The 17,203-nt window shown below is 36.0% G+C and overlaps 1 protein-coding gene across 1 annotated transcript; it reads right to left on the reverse strand.

The window, feature by feature from the left end:
• Positions 1 to 2,309: 2,309 nt before the first annotated feature.
• Positions 2,310 to 16,713, reverse strand: LOC108201428 (receptor-like protein 46). The gene is made up of 3 exons (XM_064085375.1): positions 16,691 to 16,713; positions 10,204 to 11,701; positions 2,310 to 3,218 (listed from the first exon to the last, which is right to left on the reverse strand). Exons 1-3 carry the CDS (start codon positions 16,711 to 16,713, stop codon positions 2,310 to 2,312), a joined length of 2,430 nt encoding a protein of 809 aa, XP_063941445.1.
• Positions 16,714 to 17,203: the final 490 nt, after the last annotated feature.

Below are 17,203 nucleotides of genomic sequence, written 5' to 3' on the forward strand. Positions count from 1 at the left end.
GAAAAATAAAATTTGTTTAACTCATAAAGTTATGCTTAAGAATAAAATTTTTATATATTTAAAAAATAATTTTAAATAAAATGTGTAAATTGTTAGATAATACATTTATGAGTACAATAATACATATCATATTTACATACCTTCTAGCAATTTACACACATTTTATATTAAATAGTTTTACAAGTATGTAAATATTATTTTTTAGACATGACTCAGTAAGTTAAACAAATTTTATTTTTCTTTCACTTTTCCACAAAATAGGGCAATTAAAAAATTAAACTAAAAATGAATACATAATAAATAATTAAAATTTTAAAATCTTAGGCTCAAGGCGCCGTAAAAACACCCTGCCCTAAATCTCTGTCTATATATGTGCATTGTTCTTTTGATCCGCCGCTGCCAAATTACTTTCCAACTTCATTCGCGTTCATCAAATATGTCAAATGTTAATGTTGCGATGGGTAACGGCGGAGGAGTTTCTTCAGCCCGGCGTCATGGACATCGTCGTGGGTCGAGAAATAGACCCAATAGAGGGCAATCTGTCCCGAATGTGGTGTCATTAAATGTTCCACCCGGAGTGGAATTAATAAATTGGATAATTTGCTTTTCTATGTTGAATCGTGTTTGTGTTAATGTTCTTCGTGGATTTGGCAGGGTCGCGCTGGTAGATTTTATCAATATGTATTCGGAAGTTCCGAATAGACTTTTAAGATCCGAGAAGAATTTCTTGACATGATTTTTATCTCAGGGGCTTGTTTTTCCCCTATCTCATTACCTACCCTTTTCAACGTCATGGTGCGCAGATGGAACGGCGACATAAATTATGGGACAGTGCGGACAATGACCACCGTAAGTTACGTGGTTCTAGATGTAGTAATTTATAGAAATCCTTTGTTCATTGAGGCACCTTTTGTTTGAGTGCTATAGATTCAAGATTCTAAATTGACTATGTTTCCATCTATTTAGTCGTTCTCATATTTTGTTGTCTTTGGAGAGAGATCTATGTCTCTTCAAAGTATGGATTGAAATTAATATTTTTATCATTGTTATGTTTCCATTTTCTATAAAAATAAGAATTTCACCTTGTTGCAAATTATATCTATATTATAACATTTTAATATTCTAGATGCAAGATTACAATGCAATTGATTTCAGTTTTTTTTTTTTTGGTTATTTTAGTTTGAGGTTTGATGTTGTATAATTATTATTGTGGTCATTAAATTTGATTCATTTAAGGAATGATACCATACATATATATTCTTCAGCAATATACTCCATTGGCAATTATAAGAATATTGTTTTCCTCATCAATTATAATACTGATCTGTTTAAAACTGATCGATAAAAGGACATGTTTCCACACACCTATATTACATCTTACATTTTTACTATATTTGCTCACTTATCTACTTTCACACAAACACCAATATAACATCTTTCATTGCATCAAACATGCCAACCTTGAATTGCTAATAAAGAGAACATTTGGACTCAGTGAAAGAAGGATATATTAGCCAATTCACTATCTCCGCTACTTATATATATCGATCAGGCTTGTGAAGATGAATAATCCAAGCACTCTTTGTCCTCTAAAAAAAAGATGATAAACTACACTACACAGACACTCTTCATGAATTATCAAACCCAAAATCCCAATTTGATAATTTCTAATATTAAGAACATCAATAGTGTTGATGCTAATTGTATAGTTGTACATTGGAATTTGTGAGTTTGATAATGTTGATAGAGATTTAGTAAATTTTTTTGACCCTTTTTAGATTAATGACACTTTATAATAATGTGCTAGAATTAATATTATCATATAGGCATATATTCATTGTCTTACATTGGTTTAATTTAGATAATTTTTTTGCGTAATCTATTGAATGCTAAATAAATTTTAAGATAGAGAATCATACTATACAATTCTTTTAAAGTGCGGAACTTTAGCCATGACTCTTAGATTGTTGAAATTATTTATAATAACCAAGTTCATTATGTTCTTAATAAATAATATCAATCTATTTTAATGAAAGAAATAATATTTAATTTCTATATTTTACATAATTATTAATATTTTCTTTGAATGCATTGTTCTAATTTGAAACAACAAAAATCACAAATGAGATGAGACAAGAATGATGTTACTTGTTTTTGTTTTTTTTTATAAAATATTTTAGCTACATTGAAAATATAATCGGAAAACTACAATAATATAATTACAACCCACAATGTTTTTATTTTAGAACAAAGATAACAACCTGAGCAATGTAATCCAAGGGCTTCCAGTGCTAGATGACACACTGCATTCATCTTTGCCTATAGTGAATCGAGTGGTACTTTGTTATCGGTATAACAAAATACCCACCAAGAAATGCTGTTAATACTGATGAAATCAAGCCCAGTGGGAATCCAATCCACACTCCTGTCCACAAGAACCATTCCTCTTTTTCATCAAGGTCATCCTCTTCTTGTCCATCATCTGGTGGTGGCTCGTCTTTTGAACATTTCACCCTGATCTGCATGCCACATAACCCACTGTTGTTAGCAAAATAACTCGGATCATTCATCGTGTCCATTTGTCCACCCCGCGGGATTTCACCACTTAGCTTGTTGTTGCTCACATCTAACACAGAGAGTTCATCTAACTTCATAAATGACTTTGGAATTGTACCAGAAATATTGTTGTTGGATAGGTCCAATGTTTCTATACTCTCAAGATCCCCAAAACTTTGTGGTATACATCCAGAGAGCCTGTTGTTGGAGATGTTCAGTAGCTTTAGATACTTGAGCTTTCCTAATGAAGCTGGAATAATACCGGAGAGCTTATTCTTCGACAAGTCTAGCAAAGAATAGAACTGCTGGTTATGACTTGAGAGACCTTGTATAGCATTCTTCCAATTCACTGTAAGGTCATTGATTTCTATTGTAAAAGTGAACATGCCCCTGTAGGATCTAATCGTGCCCTCAGTCCAGCTCAGCTCCATTTCATTATCAATATCAGGTCCACTTGCATATAAAGCCCAACCTCCAAATAGATTTTCCAACTCCGATGGGACATTTCCAACAAGATTGTTGATTGAGAGATCAAGGATTTTGAGGCTACTTTGGTTGGAGAACAACTTGGTTGGTAGTGAGCCATGTAGAGAATTGTTACGTAGACTAAGAACTTGAAGGTAGGATAGCTGGGAAAGAAATTCTGGCAAATTACCTGTAATGTTTGTTAGAAAATGGAAAAGTTTGAGTCATATTTTATATATATGTTCTTGATGTAATTTCCGGAAACTAATAGTTGGAGGTTGTTCCTTGCTATGAGGACTTAAACTTTCGTACTTGGATCTAAGATATTTTCTTAGTGAAATCCATAAATATATTGAGGCAAAGTTGCTCAGTTGAAATGGGTTATGTGGATTTAGTCCCACATTGATTTTGTAAAAGAAAATTATGGAGTTTATATAGCATCTTGTATTAGTGTGTTTACAACTACTAATACAAGTGGAATGCTTGTGTGTGGCCTAGTGCTAGTAAAAACTTCTATATCTTTTACAAGTTTATTTATATTGATTATTTTATTATTAATATTAAATATATTGAGTCGGGATTATTTTAAATAATCAGACTCTGAATATAGTATATAATATTAATATTAAGTAATCTGAACAATATAAATAATGAACAAAACCTGTTTTGTTTTGTTTTTACTATTTTGTGACTTGATCCCACATCGAGTAAAATAGTAAGAGAGCAACTACTTGTCCCTATATAAAGAGAAGTACACTTGAGATTTTTTCTAAGGGAGAATTCTCTAAGTGCCTATCTTGCAAACGTGAATTAGTTGCAAAGATTTTTTTGGGCAAATTGAGAATTTTCTAAGGGAGAATTCTCTAAGTGCCTATCTTGCAAACGTGAATTAGTTGCAAAGATTTTTTGGGCAAATTGAGAATTTTCTAAGTAGGATCTCTAAGTGCCTATCTTGCAAACGTATATGAGTTGCATAGATTTTTTGGGCGAATTGAGGTGCTAGTCGTTGTTGATCGTTTCCGTGTCTGTGAGCGGTTCGGTCTGTGCTGTTTTATCCTGGGAGCGATATTGCGACACCCATCACAGCGGAGTGGGGCAATAATCACTTCAAGAACAGCCTAGTCTTCATCGAAGGGCTAGGTGACTCAGCTGTTCAGTGCTCTTTTCCGAGCGTCGGTGTAAGGTACGCCTTTCTTGTCTTTTCTTGTTAATTATCAGTCGCTGATTAATTGTGTATATGATCTTCGTGCATGCTATATAGTTGTGATTTTGTTTGCCTGTTCTTGCTTATATAATATAACTGCTCTACACATTGTTGCTGTGATATTCACTATTATTTTTTTCCAACAATCTTGAAGTGATTAGTTGTTATATTGCGTAAGTAAGCAAGATGGTTAACGAAATTGGTGATTCGGTTGTTGGTACTACTGGTTCTGGGTCTGGTGTTACTAGTAACATCGACCGGACTACGTATCGTTTCCCACAGCCTATCGATTTTCGGGTATTCCCGATAAATTTGGTGGGGGAGTTTCTTTTTCTCGCTGGCAGAAAAAGATGAAACTGTGGCTTACGGTTAAGGGTCTGTGGCCGGTGTTACAGTATGAGAAACCAGTTGTGGTACAGGAAAAGGCTGAAACCCTTAAGGCCTATGCTATGTGGGAGGAAAAGGATGGGGTGGCTAGGGCTGCTATACTAGCAGCCTTAACGAACACTCTGTTCGATGTTTACTCATCTGACTCCTACACTGCTAAGACCTTGTGGGAGAAGCTTGATCAGACACACAATACTGACTCCCAAGGGTTGGAAAAGTATTCTGTGGCTAAGTTCCTGGACTTCAAACTGGTGGATACAAAATCCATGACTGAGCAGGTGCATGAGTTTGAGACGTTGGTGCATGCTTTGAAGGAGTCCGGAATGGACCTTCCTGAAAAGTTTTTGGTTATGTCTGTGATTGAAAAACTCCCTAAATCTTGGGAAGAGTTTGCACTCTCCCTGAAAAGGCAGAAGGGAGAGATCACTTGGACTAACCTGATGCTGGACATCTCTGTGCAGGAGCAGCACAAGTCCAAATAGGGACATGTGATGCCAACTGAATCTGGTAGCTCGAAGGTCAATGTAGTGACTGTGGGACAGAAAAGAAAGTCTGTCGCTAAGAAGGTGAACACTAAGCCCAAAACTGACAAGGGCAAGGCTAAGAAATCAAAGGCCAACAAACCATGTTGGTCTTGTGGACAGGTTGGTCATTGGAGTAAGGACTGTCCTGTAAAGAAAGCAAAGAAAGCTGAGGTGGTAGCACAAGCAAATACTGTGCTTGGAACCACTGATGGGCCTGTGCTTAACATGGTTGTTGGTGAGGCTGTTGCTTCTGAAACCAATGACGGGTATGTTAAGTACAACCATGAACTATTTTCCACTTATATGTCTAATGAGTGGTTGATTGATACGGGAGCTAATGTGCACATTTGTGCTGATATTACTCTGTTTGTATCTTATCAACAGGCTCATGGGATGACAGTGATGATGGGGAATGCTAGTGCGGCTCAAGTTCGTGGAATAGGAAACGTGGACCTGAAGTTTGCTTCAGGGCGTGTTCTATCCTTTTCTAGAGTGCATCATGTTCCCGAGATTCGAAGAAATATTATTAGTGGAAGTTGTTTAGTTAAAAATGGCTTTGAACTTTCTTTAAAGTGTAATAAAGTAGTTATTACTCAGACTGGTGTGTTTTTTGGCAAGGGCTACTTGTCAGATGGCTTGTTTTTAATAAATGTGGAGCCTGTTTTAGGCGGTTTTATTAATGATATTGCTTCTCCTTCTGTTAATAATATTGAATCATCCGATTTGTGGCACTCTAGGCTTGGTCATTTAAATTTTGGTGCTCTAAAGAATATGATGAACTTAGAGTTGATTCCAAAGCATGCCATTGATAAGAAAACTAAATGTCAAGTATGTGTGACAGCTAAACTAACAAGGAAACCTTTTCATAGTGTGGTTAGGGATTCTGACTTGTTAGATTTAGTGCACTCGGACATATGTGAATTTGGTGGTGTGTTGACTAAGGAACACTGTAGATATTTCATTACCTTTATAGATGATTGTAGTAGATATTGTTATGTTTATTTGCTTAAACATAAAGATGAAGCACTTGAAAAATTCATTAGATTTAAAATTGAAGTTGAAACACAAACTGGTAAAGTACTTAAACGTTTGAGATCTGATAGAGGTGGTGAATATACGGGAAACACCTTTAATGAATTTTGCAAGAGCAATGGTATAATTCATGAGGTGACTCCACCATATACACCTGAGTCTAATGGGGTGGCAGAACGAAAGAACAGAACTTTTAAAGATATGATTAACAGTATGTTGATTAATTCGGGGTTGCCTAAGTACATGTGGGGGGAGGCTCTGAATACGGCTTGCCATATTCTGAATAGAGTCCCTCTGAAACATATGGACAAGACACCTTACGAATTATGGAAAGGCAGGAAAACTGGTATAAAGTATCTTCGTGTGTGGGGGTGCCTTGCTAAGGTACTTGTCCCTGAACAGAAGAGAAAGAAACTAGGGCCGAAAACTGTTGATTGTATCTTTCTGGGCTATCTCGAAACCACTACAGCTATGAGATTTTTAGTATTAAAATCTGACATAGATGGTATAGTGGCAAACACGATAGTTGAGTTTCGTGATGCAACATTCTTTGAGGATGTGTTCCCTATGAAGACTGGTATACCTCAAAGTTCTTCTAGTGATGATCCTACTCACACATCTAGTTCTATTCCCGATTATGTGGAAAAGATGACAAATGTGGGGGCAAATCCTGCTAGTAGCTCTACTCCTAATGAAGTTGAGGAACCTAGAAGGAGCAAGCGTGCAAAGGTAGTTAAGGACTTTGGAAGTGATTTTATCACTTACAATGTCGAGGACGAACCTTTGACTTTCCGACAAGCCATGGATTCTTCGGAATCTAGGCACTGGAAAGGCGCTGTGAAGAGTGAAATTGACTCTATTGTTTCTAACGGAACATGGGAGTTGGTTGACCTCCCTCCTGGGTGTTCTACTATAGGATGTAAGTGGATCTTCAAAAAGAAGATGAAACCAGATGGCTCAATAGATAAGTATAAAGCCAGATTGGTTGCTAAGGGTTTTAGGCAAAGAGAAGGTATTGACTACTTTGATACATACTCTCCTGTTGCAAGATTGACAACGATCCGAATGCTTGTAGCATTGGCTTCCGTACATGGTCTTATCATCCATCAAATGGATGTAAAGACAGCTTTTCTTCATGGTGATCTTGAAGAAGAGATTTATATGGATCAGCCTGAGGGATTTGTTGCATCTGGCAATGAGAGCAAAGTATGTAAGTTAGTCAAATCCATCTACGGCTTGAAACAAGCACCTAGAGACTGGCACAAAAAGTTTGATGACACTGTTTTGACTTTTGATTTTATAGTTAATGATAATGACAAGTGTGTCTACTATAAGGTTAAAGGAAATGAACATATTGTGTTGTGCTTGTATGTGGATGATATACTACTGTTTGGAACCAGTATTGAGATTATTAACGAGACAAAGAATTTCTTGAAAAGACACTTTGAAATGAAGGACATGGGTGAGGCGAATGTGATTCTTGGTCTCAAGTTGACTCAATCAACTGAGGGAATAACCTTGTCACAATCTCATTATATAGAGAAATCTATACTTGAGAAGTATGGTTATTCAAATTGTAGAATTGCTAGTACACCATATGATCCTAAAGTTGCTCTTATCAAGAATGCTTCAGGTGTACCCGTGTCTCAGTTAAGATATTCTCAGATTATTGGTAGTTTGCAATATCTTGCTAATGGTACAAGACCAGATATATCATATTCTGTGTCTAAGTTAGCAAGATATACAAGCTGTCCAAACAGAACTCATTGGGATGCTCTAGATAGAGTACTTAGATATCTGAAAGGCACCATATATCTTGGGTTGCACTACAGGAGATATCCAAGTGTGCTTGAAGGATATAGTGATGCAAGTTGGATAGCTAAGAAGTCTGGTTCCAATGGAGTGACTGGATATCTGTTTACCCTTGCGGGTGGAGCAGTATCCTGGAAGTCGACTAGACAGACTATTGTAACTCGGTCTACGTTTGAGGCTGAGTTGTGTGCATTGGATGCCACGGGGACGGAGGCTGAATGGTTACATGGACTTATGTCTGTGTTGCCTGTAGTTAGTCGTCCGCTACCGGCAATTTCTGTTCATTGTGATAGCCGTACAACTATCGACAAGATCAGAAGTGCGAAGTATAATGCTAAAACAAATAGGCACATCCAAGTTAGACTTAAGTCTATAAGGGGTTTGGTGTTTGATCGGACTATTGCTATTGAGTTCATTGGTACTCAAGATAACTTAGCCGATCCTCTGACTAAAGGACTTGAGCATGCTATGGTCCTTAAGTCGAGGTTGGGGATGGGACTGATAACCCATCATGATTCATCTACAGCGGGAACCCAATACACCTGAGAGGAGATCCCTCGAAGTGTATTCAATGTGGTAAACAAGCTGTAAGGGTGGATCGGTAGTACCTTTAACTACAACTTGAGATACCGATGTATCTGAGTCTATCCCCTGTAAACCTAAAAGGTACTGTCACTGCTAGTATAGCAAGAGTTTTAGAACTCTGAATGGGGTCAAGTCATTTGACGAGATGGTTGCAGTACATCTCTGGAGATGCCCAGCTAAGCGAATGTAATTGTGAGGTCGCAATTAGAGGAAAGGGTTATTCCTTGAAACATTCGACGAACAGGATCGAGACACGACCATTAATGTCTCAGAGCCGTAGATTGGCACCATAGCCTTTGACTTATCGTCGTCTATGGAGTGTGGTTACACCCAATGGATAAAGATTCAAGGTGAAACATTCCATCTATATCCAGTAGCCATCGAAGTAGAGGACTTAGGAGGGTTCAAACCCGGAAGGGTACCGACTCTGAAAAAACAAGTCATGATGAAATCTGATATGCAATTCTATTATGGATTTGTGGGGGATTGTTAGAAAATGGAAAAGTTTGAGTCATATTTTATATATATGTTCTTGATGTAATTTCCGGAAACTAATAGTTGGAGGTTGTTCCTTGCTATGAGGACTTAAACTTTCGTACTTGGATCTAAGATATTTTCTTAGTGAAATCCATAAATATATTGAGGCAAAGTTGCTCAGTTGAAATGGGTTATGTGGATTTAGTCCCACATTGATTTTGTAAAAGAAAATTATGGAGTTTATATAGCATCTTGTATTAGTGTGTTTACAACTACTAATACAAGTGGAATGCTTGTGTGTGGCCTAGTGCTAGTAAAAACTTCTATATCTTTTACAAGTTTATTTATATTGATTATTTTATTATTAATATTAAATATATTGAGTCGGGATTATTTTAAATAATCAGACTCTGAATATATTATATAATATTAATATTAAGTAATCTGAACAATATAAATAATGAACAAAACCTGTTTTGTTTTGTTTTTACTATTTTGTGACTTGATCCCACATCGAGTAAAATAGTAAGAGAGCAACTACTTGTCCCTATATAAAGAGAAGTACACTTGAGATTTTTTCTAAGGGAGAATTCTCTAAGTGCCTATCTTGCAAACGTGAATTAGTTGCAAAGATTTTTTTGGGCAAATTGAGAATTTTCTAAGGGAGAATTCTCTAAGTGCCTATCTTGCAAACGTGAATTAGTTGCAAAGATTTTTTGGGCAAATTGAGAATTTTCTAAGTAGGATCTCTAAGTGCCTATCTTGCAAACGTATATGAGTTGCATAGATTTTTTGGGCGAATTGAGGTGCTAGTCGTTGTTGATCGTTTCCGTGTCTGTGAGCGGTTCGGTCTGTGCTGTTTTATCCTGGGAGCGATATTGCGACACCCATCACAGCGGAGTGGGGCAATAATCACTTCAAGAACAGCCTAGTCTTCATCGAAGGGCTAGGTGACTCAGCTGTTCAGTGCTCTTTTCCGAGCGTCGGTGTAAGGTACGCCTTTCTTGTCTTTTCTTGTTAATTATCAGTCGCTGATTAATTGTGTATATGATCTTCGTGCATGCTATATAGTTGTGATTTTGTTTGCCTGTTCTTGCGTATATAATATAACTGCTCTACACATTGTTGCTGTGATATTCACTATTATTTTTTTCCAACAATGTTGTTGTCATGGAGATCAAGATATTCAAGCATTATCATATTTGTGAGTTTCCTAGGCAACATACCAGAAAACTTATTTCCCCCCAGTGCAAGAATACTGGTTCCTCCGCAAAATGACACAGGAATGTCACCTGAAAGTTCATTAGAGGACAAATCAACATAAATGAGTGAGCAATCTGCAGGATCAAAAACTGGGAACGTGTTGCCAGATAATTTGTTTCTTGACAAGTCTAATAGCATTAGTTGAGGGATATCAGCAATGGATCTTGGAATGGCCCCGGAAAAACTGTTTGCAGACAGCATAAGTACCTTGATGTTATTAGCATCACCTATATTTTTTGGCAACTCTCCTGAAAAATTGGTTTTTGAAAGAGCTAGAATGGATAAACTCGCAGATTGAAAAAGGCGAGATGGTATTGCACCAGTAAGCTTGTTACGCGACAGAAGTATACTTTTAACTTCCATTTCAGCAAGCCAAATAGGAAATATTCCTGTCAAATTACAGTCGCTCAGATCGATAATATCAAGATTTTTCTGAGTGGAAATCCATTCCGGAATGTCTACAGAAAATTTGCATGATTTGAGAGAGAGTTGAGAAAGCATACACTTGGGAACTATTTTGACATTGTTATTCCAAGTTAATGTGTTTCCTCCAAGATTTAAGATCTTGAGACTCTCTATGTCAAACAAACTTGAAGGGATTTCTCCAGAAAGCCTATTATTTTCCAAGAGAAGTGTTTCCAACCTGATCAAGTTACTTATTGATGGAGGTATTAAACCACTGAAACTGTTTTCGCTCATGTATAATCTTTCCAATCCCTTCAAATACCCTATTGAATCTGGAATACGCCCCGAAAATTTGTTGTAATTGATAGAAAAGTGTTGCAACTTTGTCAGATTTCCAATCTGCACAGGAACATATCCATCAAGCCGATTCTCTTCCAACTTTAGAGTCCTCAAATTTCCAAGCTTGCCAACTTCACTACTTAAACCACCCTTCAGTGAATTATAAGATAAATCATGAAATTGCAGATTCCTCAACTGGAAAACTTGTGCTGGAATTGTGCCGTTAAACTCATTCGAACTCATGTCAAGGTGAACTAGTTTCGTGAGATTAGCCAATCCTTTGCCTGAAATTTCCCCTCCTATAAAGTTATAAGAGATATTAAGAAGCGATAAAGATGTGATGCTATAAATGGGGTCTAAGATATTTGGATTGATACTATAGTGTTGTAGTTGAGTATAAATATCGCTAAGGTTTAGAGCTACTATGCTACGTGAATGGGAACCGCAAACAACTCTATTCCATGCACAGCAATCAGAAGTGGAGTCCCAAGACCCCAAGTCCAAAAGTGATGGGTCTGAGGTGTTGTAGGCATCGATAAAGGAGGACTTGAAGCGGAGAAGGGACTGTTTTTGATGGGTTGTGTTTCTTTTGCTAGTTGTTGTGAAGCAGAGTTGTTTAATAGAGTAAAGCACATGTCTACTGTGAAACCTTCTGAATTAATACCATTTGAAATGATACCGGTTCCAAGTCTGGGACCAATACTAAAATGTTTATATGAACAGATTAATGGCCATTAAGTGGTTGCAAGACAATTTTCAAGTAGGACACAGAAGTATTATTGATCATTTATTGATTTTAAGACTAATCTACAAGAACCGGAGAAAAGTTCAACAAGACACCGTCTGGTTGTGTCTTTCTGTAACACAAGTTGCTATTCTTCTGATGACTTTTCTTTTCCTTCTCCTTCTCTTGTAGTCTTCGATTAGTTTTTTACCTGATTTTTCTGGGGTGTGTCCAGGGACACACAATAAGATAACTATTTAACTAGGTGACAAATTTTTATGGGCTCCAATCTTATTAATAATGATGATCCCTGTTTATACAAAAATTTCCACCCATAAAATCTGCCACCTAGTAGGAACTTGTTGTTACTATGTGCTAATGGGCACAGACTAGAAAGCTTTCTTTGACAAAATAGTTATCGATTAGTTATTTACAGAATTTTCATGTAATTTTATGTGATAAACCGTATAGTGTAATTTTGATTAGTTGTCGCAAAAGTGGCATGGTTCAAGTTGATTAGCCATGTCAAGTTGATTAGCCAAATATGTCAGCAAAGTGTGTTAAAGAAAAGTGAAGAAGCTTAATACCTACTGTAGTAAATAGTTTTCCTCGCCAAGAGTTCACGGTTTTAGCGCTCCCCTTCATTGACAGTTGTTTATAAATCTTGGTAGACTTGTAGTTTCTTTGGGATTAGGATTGAAAATTCTTTGTTCAAATAATGTATCAGTCATGTTCTAGAAATATTATGCATATATACATACTCCTGCTAATTAGATTGACAATTTAAACACTATTCCAGGTAGTACAAGTATTATATATACAATCCTGTGTTTTAAAAAAAAATTATACTATAAAATGTTTTTAATGTAGCAAGCTTCAAATTTAAGTCACTTTCGCATAACAGTCGCGTTACGTACTCCTAATCGTAGTTTTCACTTAATAGTGAGTAGCTTCACGTACTCCTAATCGTAGTTTTCACTTAATAGTGAGTAGCTTCAAGACTGATAGATGCTGTATCCAGGTAGAGTTTTTAGAAAGGTCGGCCCCACGGGATTTTACCACTTAGGTTGTTGCTACTCACATCTAATACTGATAATTAATTTAGCTTCTGAAATGATTATGGAATTGTACCTGAAACTAAATGAAAATTTCTAACATGTATTACATTTCTCTAATCAAATTTCTAACATGCAACTAAATGAAAATTCGGTAACCAACTAATCTATAACCAAGATCAACAGAGAGAAAAACTGATTAAGCAACATTAATTTCGTATTACATAGACGTACGGCTCATGTTACTCATCTGAATCACATTCAAGTTAAAAAATTTATTCTTTGGTTTTCTGTCAGTAAGTTTTGCGCTCCACCTTTTCCGTTGTAAAATATCCGTCGTAAATGTCCAGAATTGTTGTAGTGTATGATTAATTCATTGGAAAGTTTACATTGTTCAATTGTGTTCATACATCCTTATGATTTAGCATCCACCAGCCCACTCCACTTTACGAAAACAAGTAACAGAAGTAAAACAATGGCAAACCACTAGGCCTGATAAAAACACGCGTGCCTTCCTTTGTCATGATCAAATCATAAAAGCGTTGAATGTCTCATGAATAGTTAACGTCATTTACACTTCTAAGTACCGTGACAAATCTCAGTTGACTCGTTCAGAGTTGGAGGCTTAAAAGTATAAGGAAAGGAAAATAAGGGAAAAATCGAACACAACACCACTACAAGTAGGCACTCAGTTTACCATATAGACTTCTAACAGAGTCCGTGCAAACTCAGGCATTACATATTGGGCGCCGATCCCTGGCACTCGCCGGGGACGGTTTAGCCAGCATCACTTTTCTGGGCCATTGGATTAATATCGAGCGGCCCAGATTATAAGATAATTTTTTTTATATATATACATCATGTAACCCGATCAGCGTTTTTTAACCGCTGGATGTAGGGCTGATTATTCGGTAAAAACCGAACCGAATTACCGAAATACCGAATAAGCTCAAAAATCATAACCGAATAGTGAACCGAATTTAATTCGGTTATTTTACCGAACCGAAATTTTTATTTCGGTTAAAGCCGAATACCGAAAAAAAAAACCGAAATTTTATAATTAATAAAAAAAATATGAAAATAATGGAGAAAAAAAATTTAGGAGGCAAGCAACCAACATTATTATATCTTTTTAATTATAATTATTAATTTGTGGTGTTAACTTGAGTCTATATATGAGGTACTTTGAATCAGCTACTCATGCGATACGGTTCCAGAACTCTTTAGACTTCACCTTTAAAGCTGGAGGCACTCTGCATAATTTGCATATACCATTTCACCATGTCAGTGCTTTCTGGTGCTTGCTTTTATTTTGTTTTTCTGCAGTTATTTCAGCGAAACTGTTTCGCAATCTTATTATAGATATTGTTTTAAGAGAGACTTTCATATCGAATGGTGGCGAAATATCATATCTTCAACTCAATGGTGACCCCATTGTGTTTTAATGTATTGAAAAATAAATAAATAAATAAATAAATATATTTTTTTATTTTAAATATTTCGGTTATTCGGTTTTTTCGGTTAATTCGGTAAAAAACCCGAAAAAACCGAAATAGCCAGAAAACCATAACCGAATTAGGTACCGAAATATTTCGGTTCGGTTAACAGAACCGAAATATTTCGGTAATTTCGGTTCGGTATTCGGTTAACCGAACCGAATGCTCAGTCCTAGCTGGATGAGGTAAAATGACCCCGTCTAGCGGTTAAAAAGCGCAGGAGGTATTAAATTTTTGTTATAATTCTGACCGTTGGATTTGAGGGATAATATATTTACGAATGCAGATTCCAAGTGAGATTGGAAGCTTGTTAAACATTTCCACTTTGGCATTGAGCAAAAACAGTTTCTCAGCTGTAATCCCACGATCTTTACGAAACATGAGCAAGTTAGAAACACTTATGCTTGAAGATAATATGCTTTCCGGAGAAATACCCTCCTGGCTATTTGAGATGGAGAGTTAAAATAAGATGATTTGGAAAAACAATGTTAAAATAAATACAAAGTGTATGCTTCCTCAAATGTCTCTAAGATCTTGCAAAATTGAAGGAGACACTCCAGAATGGATTTCCACAATAAAGGATCTTGATATTCTGGACCTGAGTAACAATCACCTCACAGGAAGACTCCCGCAATGGCTTGCTGAGATAAATGTTGGAAGTTTACTACTGTCAGCTAACAACCTTACTGGTTGAATTCCTTCTCACCTATTTAAATCTTTAAATTTATCATTCTTGGCTCCCCGAAGAAACAATTTTGATGGGGGAAATATAGGTCAAGCTAAGAAACTCAAGGTACTAATGCTTTCTGGAAACAAATTTGGGCTCATTCCAAAGTCTGTTTCCAGTTTTTAATCCTCTTGGCTTACTTTATTATGTAGATCTCTCATCCTGTGTCATTTTCCACACTAATAGGTATCCTTGCACTAGGGGAAAATAAGTTTTCTGGCAAGCTGCCTAAGGGCCTAATAAATCTGACAAATCTAGAATATCTTGATTTCCATGACAACAACATAACAGGTAACTTCCTAGAATATATTTCCCAATTATTTGAACTTCAAGTTCTAGAGTCTACGTAACAACTCTCTCATTGGCTCACTAGCATCAACCTCATTCTGCAACCAAAGTGACCTTTGAATACTTGATCTCTCAAGTAACAATCTTGATTGAAGTATCCCTTCAGAGATGGGAAATCTAAAAGGAATGATTTAAGGTGACATTGTGTTTTGGATGGGCATGGGTACAGGTACTGACATTATAATGGTAAATAATGAGAAATGTAGCAAATCTCCTCAAGGCATCAATTTGTCACCTACAAAATCAACAGATGATGAGCAACCATGAACACCATTCTCACAATCTCATATCTGTGTATTAATATATTAAATTTCAGAGTTCCGACTAAACTAGGAAATCTGCAATAACGATTTATGCATGAGCTTGATCACCAACATTTCGCTTTGCATGCACTTGCTGCTGTGGCAAAGCATACATGACTTCCGGTATTATATATGTCAACAAAAAGTAATGCTATGGTTTCTTAGAAAACACTTATCGGAATTGATTTAAGTTTTACTTATCGGAGTTGATTTAAATTTTTATAATTTTTTTCGTAAGATAATGGAGGAACTTATATATCATACTTCTTATATTATTTATTATTGAACATAATTATTTAAAAGTACATAATGCATTGACTTGTTCAAATAACAATTAAGGTGACAGGATCAATAGCAAGTCTGTTATTACGGGTAGTTCCTGTAAAGGATCGGACTAATGACGTATACAATACTTTAATTCTCGATGTAGATGCTACATAGTTGGTTCTCATCTAGAAATCCTCCAGAGACTACGGGTATAATAGGAGCCGATCATCTCATGGCTATCGAGAACAAATCAAATTAGATGGTTCTATTTCTCAATCTTTCTGATTTGCTACTACGGAACCAAGACCGCAAAGATTGAAAAACAAGTCGTTCGGGTTGGAAATCAATTGGAGCGGATCTTATCAAATTTAGAGGATATATATATATAGGGGCTTACTCCATTAGAAACTAAATTAGTATAGAAACTAGAAACTAGTCCCTGGCCAGTTTTTCATCACTATTCTTAACTACAAAAATCATTCATTTGTATATCAGAAATCATTAACTTATATATGCAAAAATCTGACAAATATAGATGTATAAATACACATATATACAACGTACATCATCATCATATTCAATCATACTACATTGATGAAACTCCTGGCATCATTATCAACTCCTTCCACTACTGCCGCCTTCACTTACAACCATGACTTTGCCTATCACCGTTTGTCATCATAACTTGCCACTACTAAGGACTATCTACCATCACCACATACCTCATCCCGCCATTTTCTACCATTATATATCTTCTACAACTATAATTGATCATCAATAATCGACCACCAATGTCAATCCTAAGTAAATTTTCTTCAATTATTAAAAATAAAAAACTGGTGAATATACTGTATAAATTAGTGATTAACAGCAGAGAAACTAGTGATTTCTGTAGTTATAAATAGTGATTCAAGGAGTGGTTTCTAGTTTCTAGAATAATATTAGTTTCTATTTGATCACTTGCATATATATATATATAGAAAGAGTCATATTCCAATAGAAACCAAATTAGCCTAAAAACTAAAAACCAGTTTCTGAACAGTTTTTATCACTATTTTTAACTACAGAAATCACTAATTAGTACATAACATATCACTAATTTATATATAGCATATCTCGCGAATATAAATATATATACACATATATGCAACGTATATGACCATCATCTTCACCCAGATCGTAATAATGGACCTCTTACCATCATTACTAGACGTTTCTATCACTTGCCACCACTG

The sequence above is a fragment of the Daucus carota genome, chromosome 9 (assembly GCF_001625215.2).
Source record: "Daucus carota subsp. sativus chromosome 9, DH1 v3.0, whole genome shotgun sequence".
In the NCBI taxonomy this organism is placed as follows: Eukaryota; Viridiplantae; Streptophyta; class Magnoliopsida; order Apiales; family Apiaceae; genus Daucus; species Daucus carota.

What these genes read in the sequence shown, in the direction of transcription:
- LOC108201428 (XM_064085375.1), bottom strand. Translation starts at nt 16,713, where the DNA reads ATGGTAGAAAATGGCGGGATGAG. An exon ending in GTAGAAAATGGCGGGATGAG is followed by an intron (nt 11,702 to 16,690) that starts GTATGTGGTGAT and finishes GTATTAATTCAG; the next exon opens with AAGGTTTCACAGTAGACATG. An exon ending in TTGATCTCCATGACAACAAC is followed by an intron (nt 3,219 to 10,203) that starts ATTGTTGGAAAA and finishes TTTCTAACAAAC; the next exon opens with ATTACAGGTAATTTGCCAGA.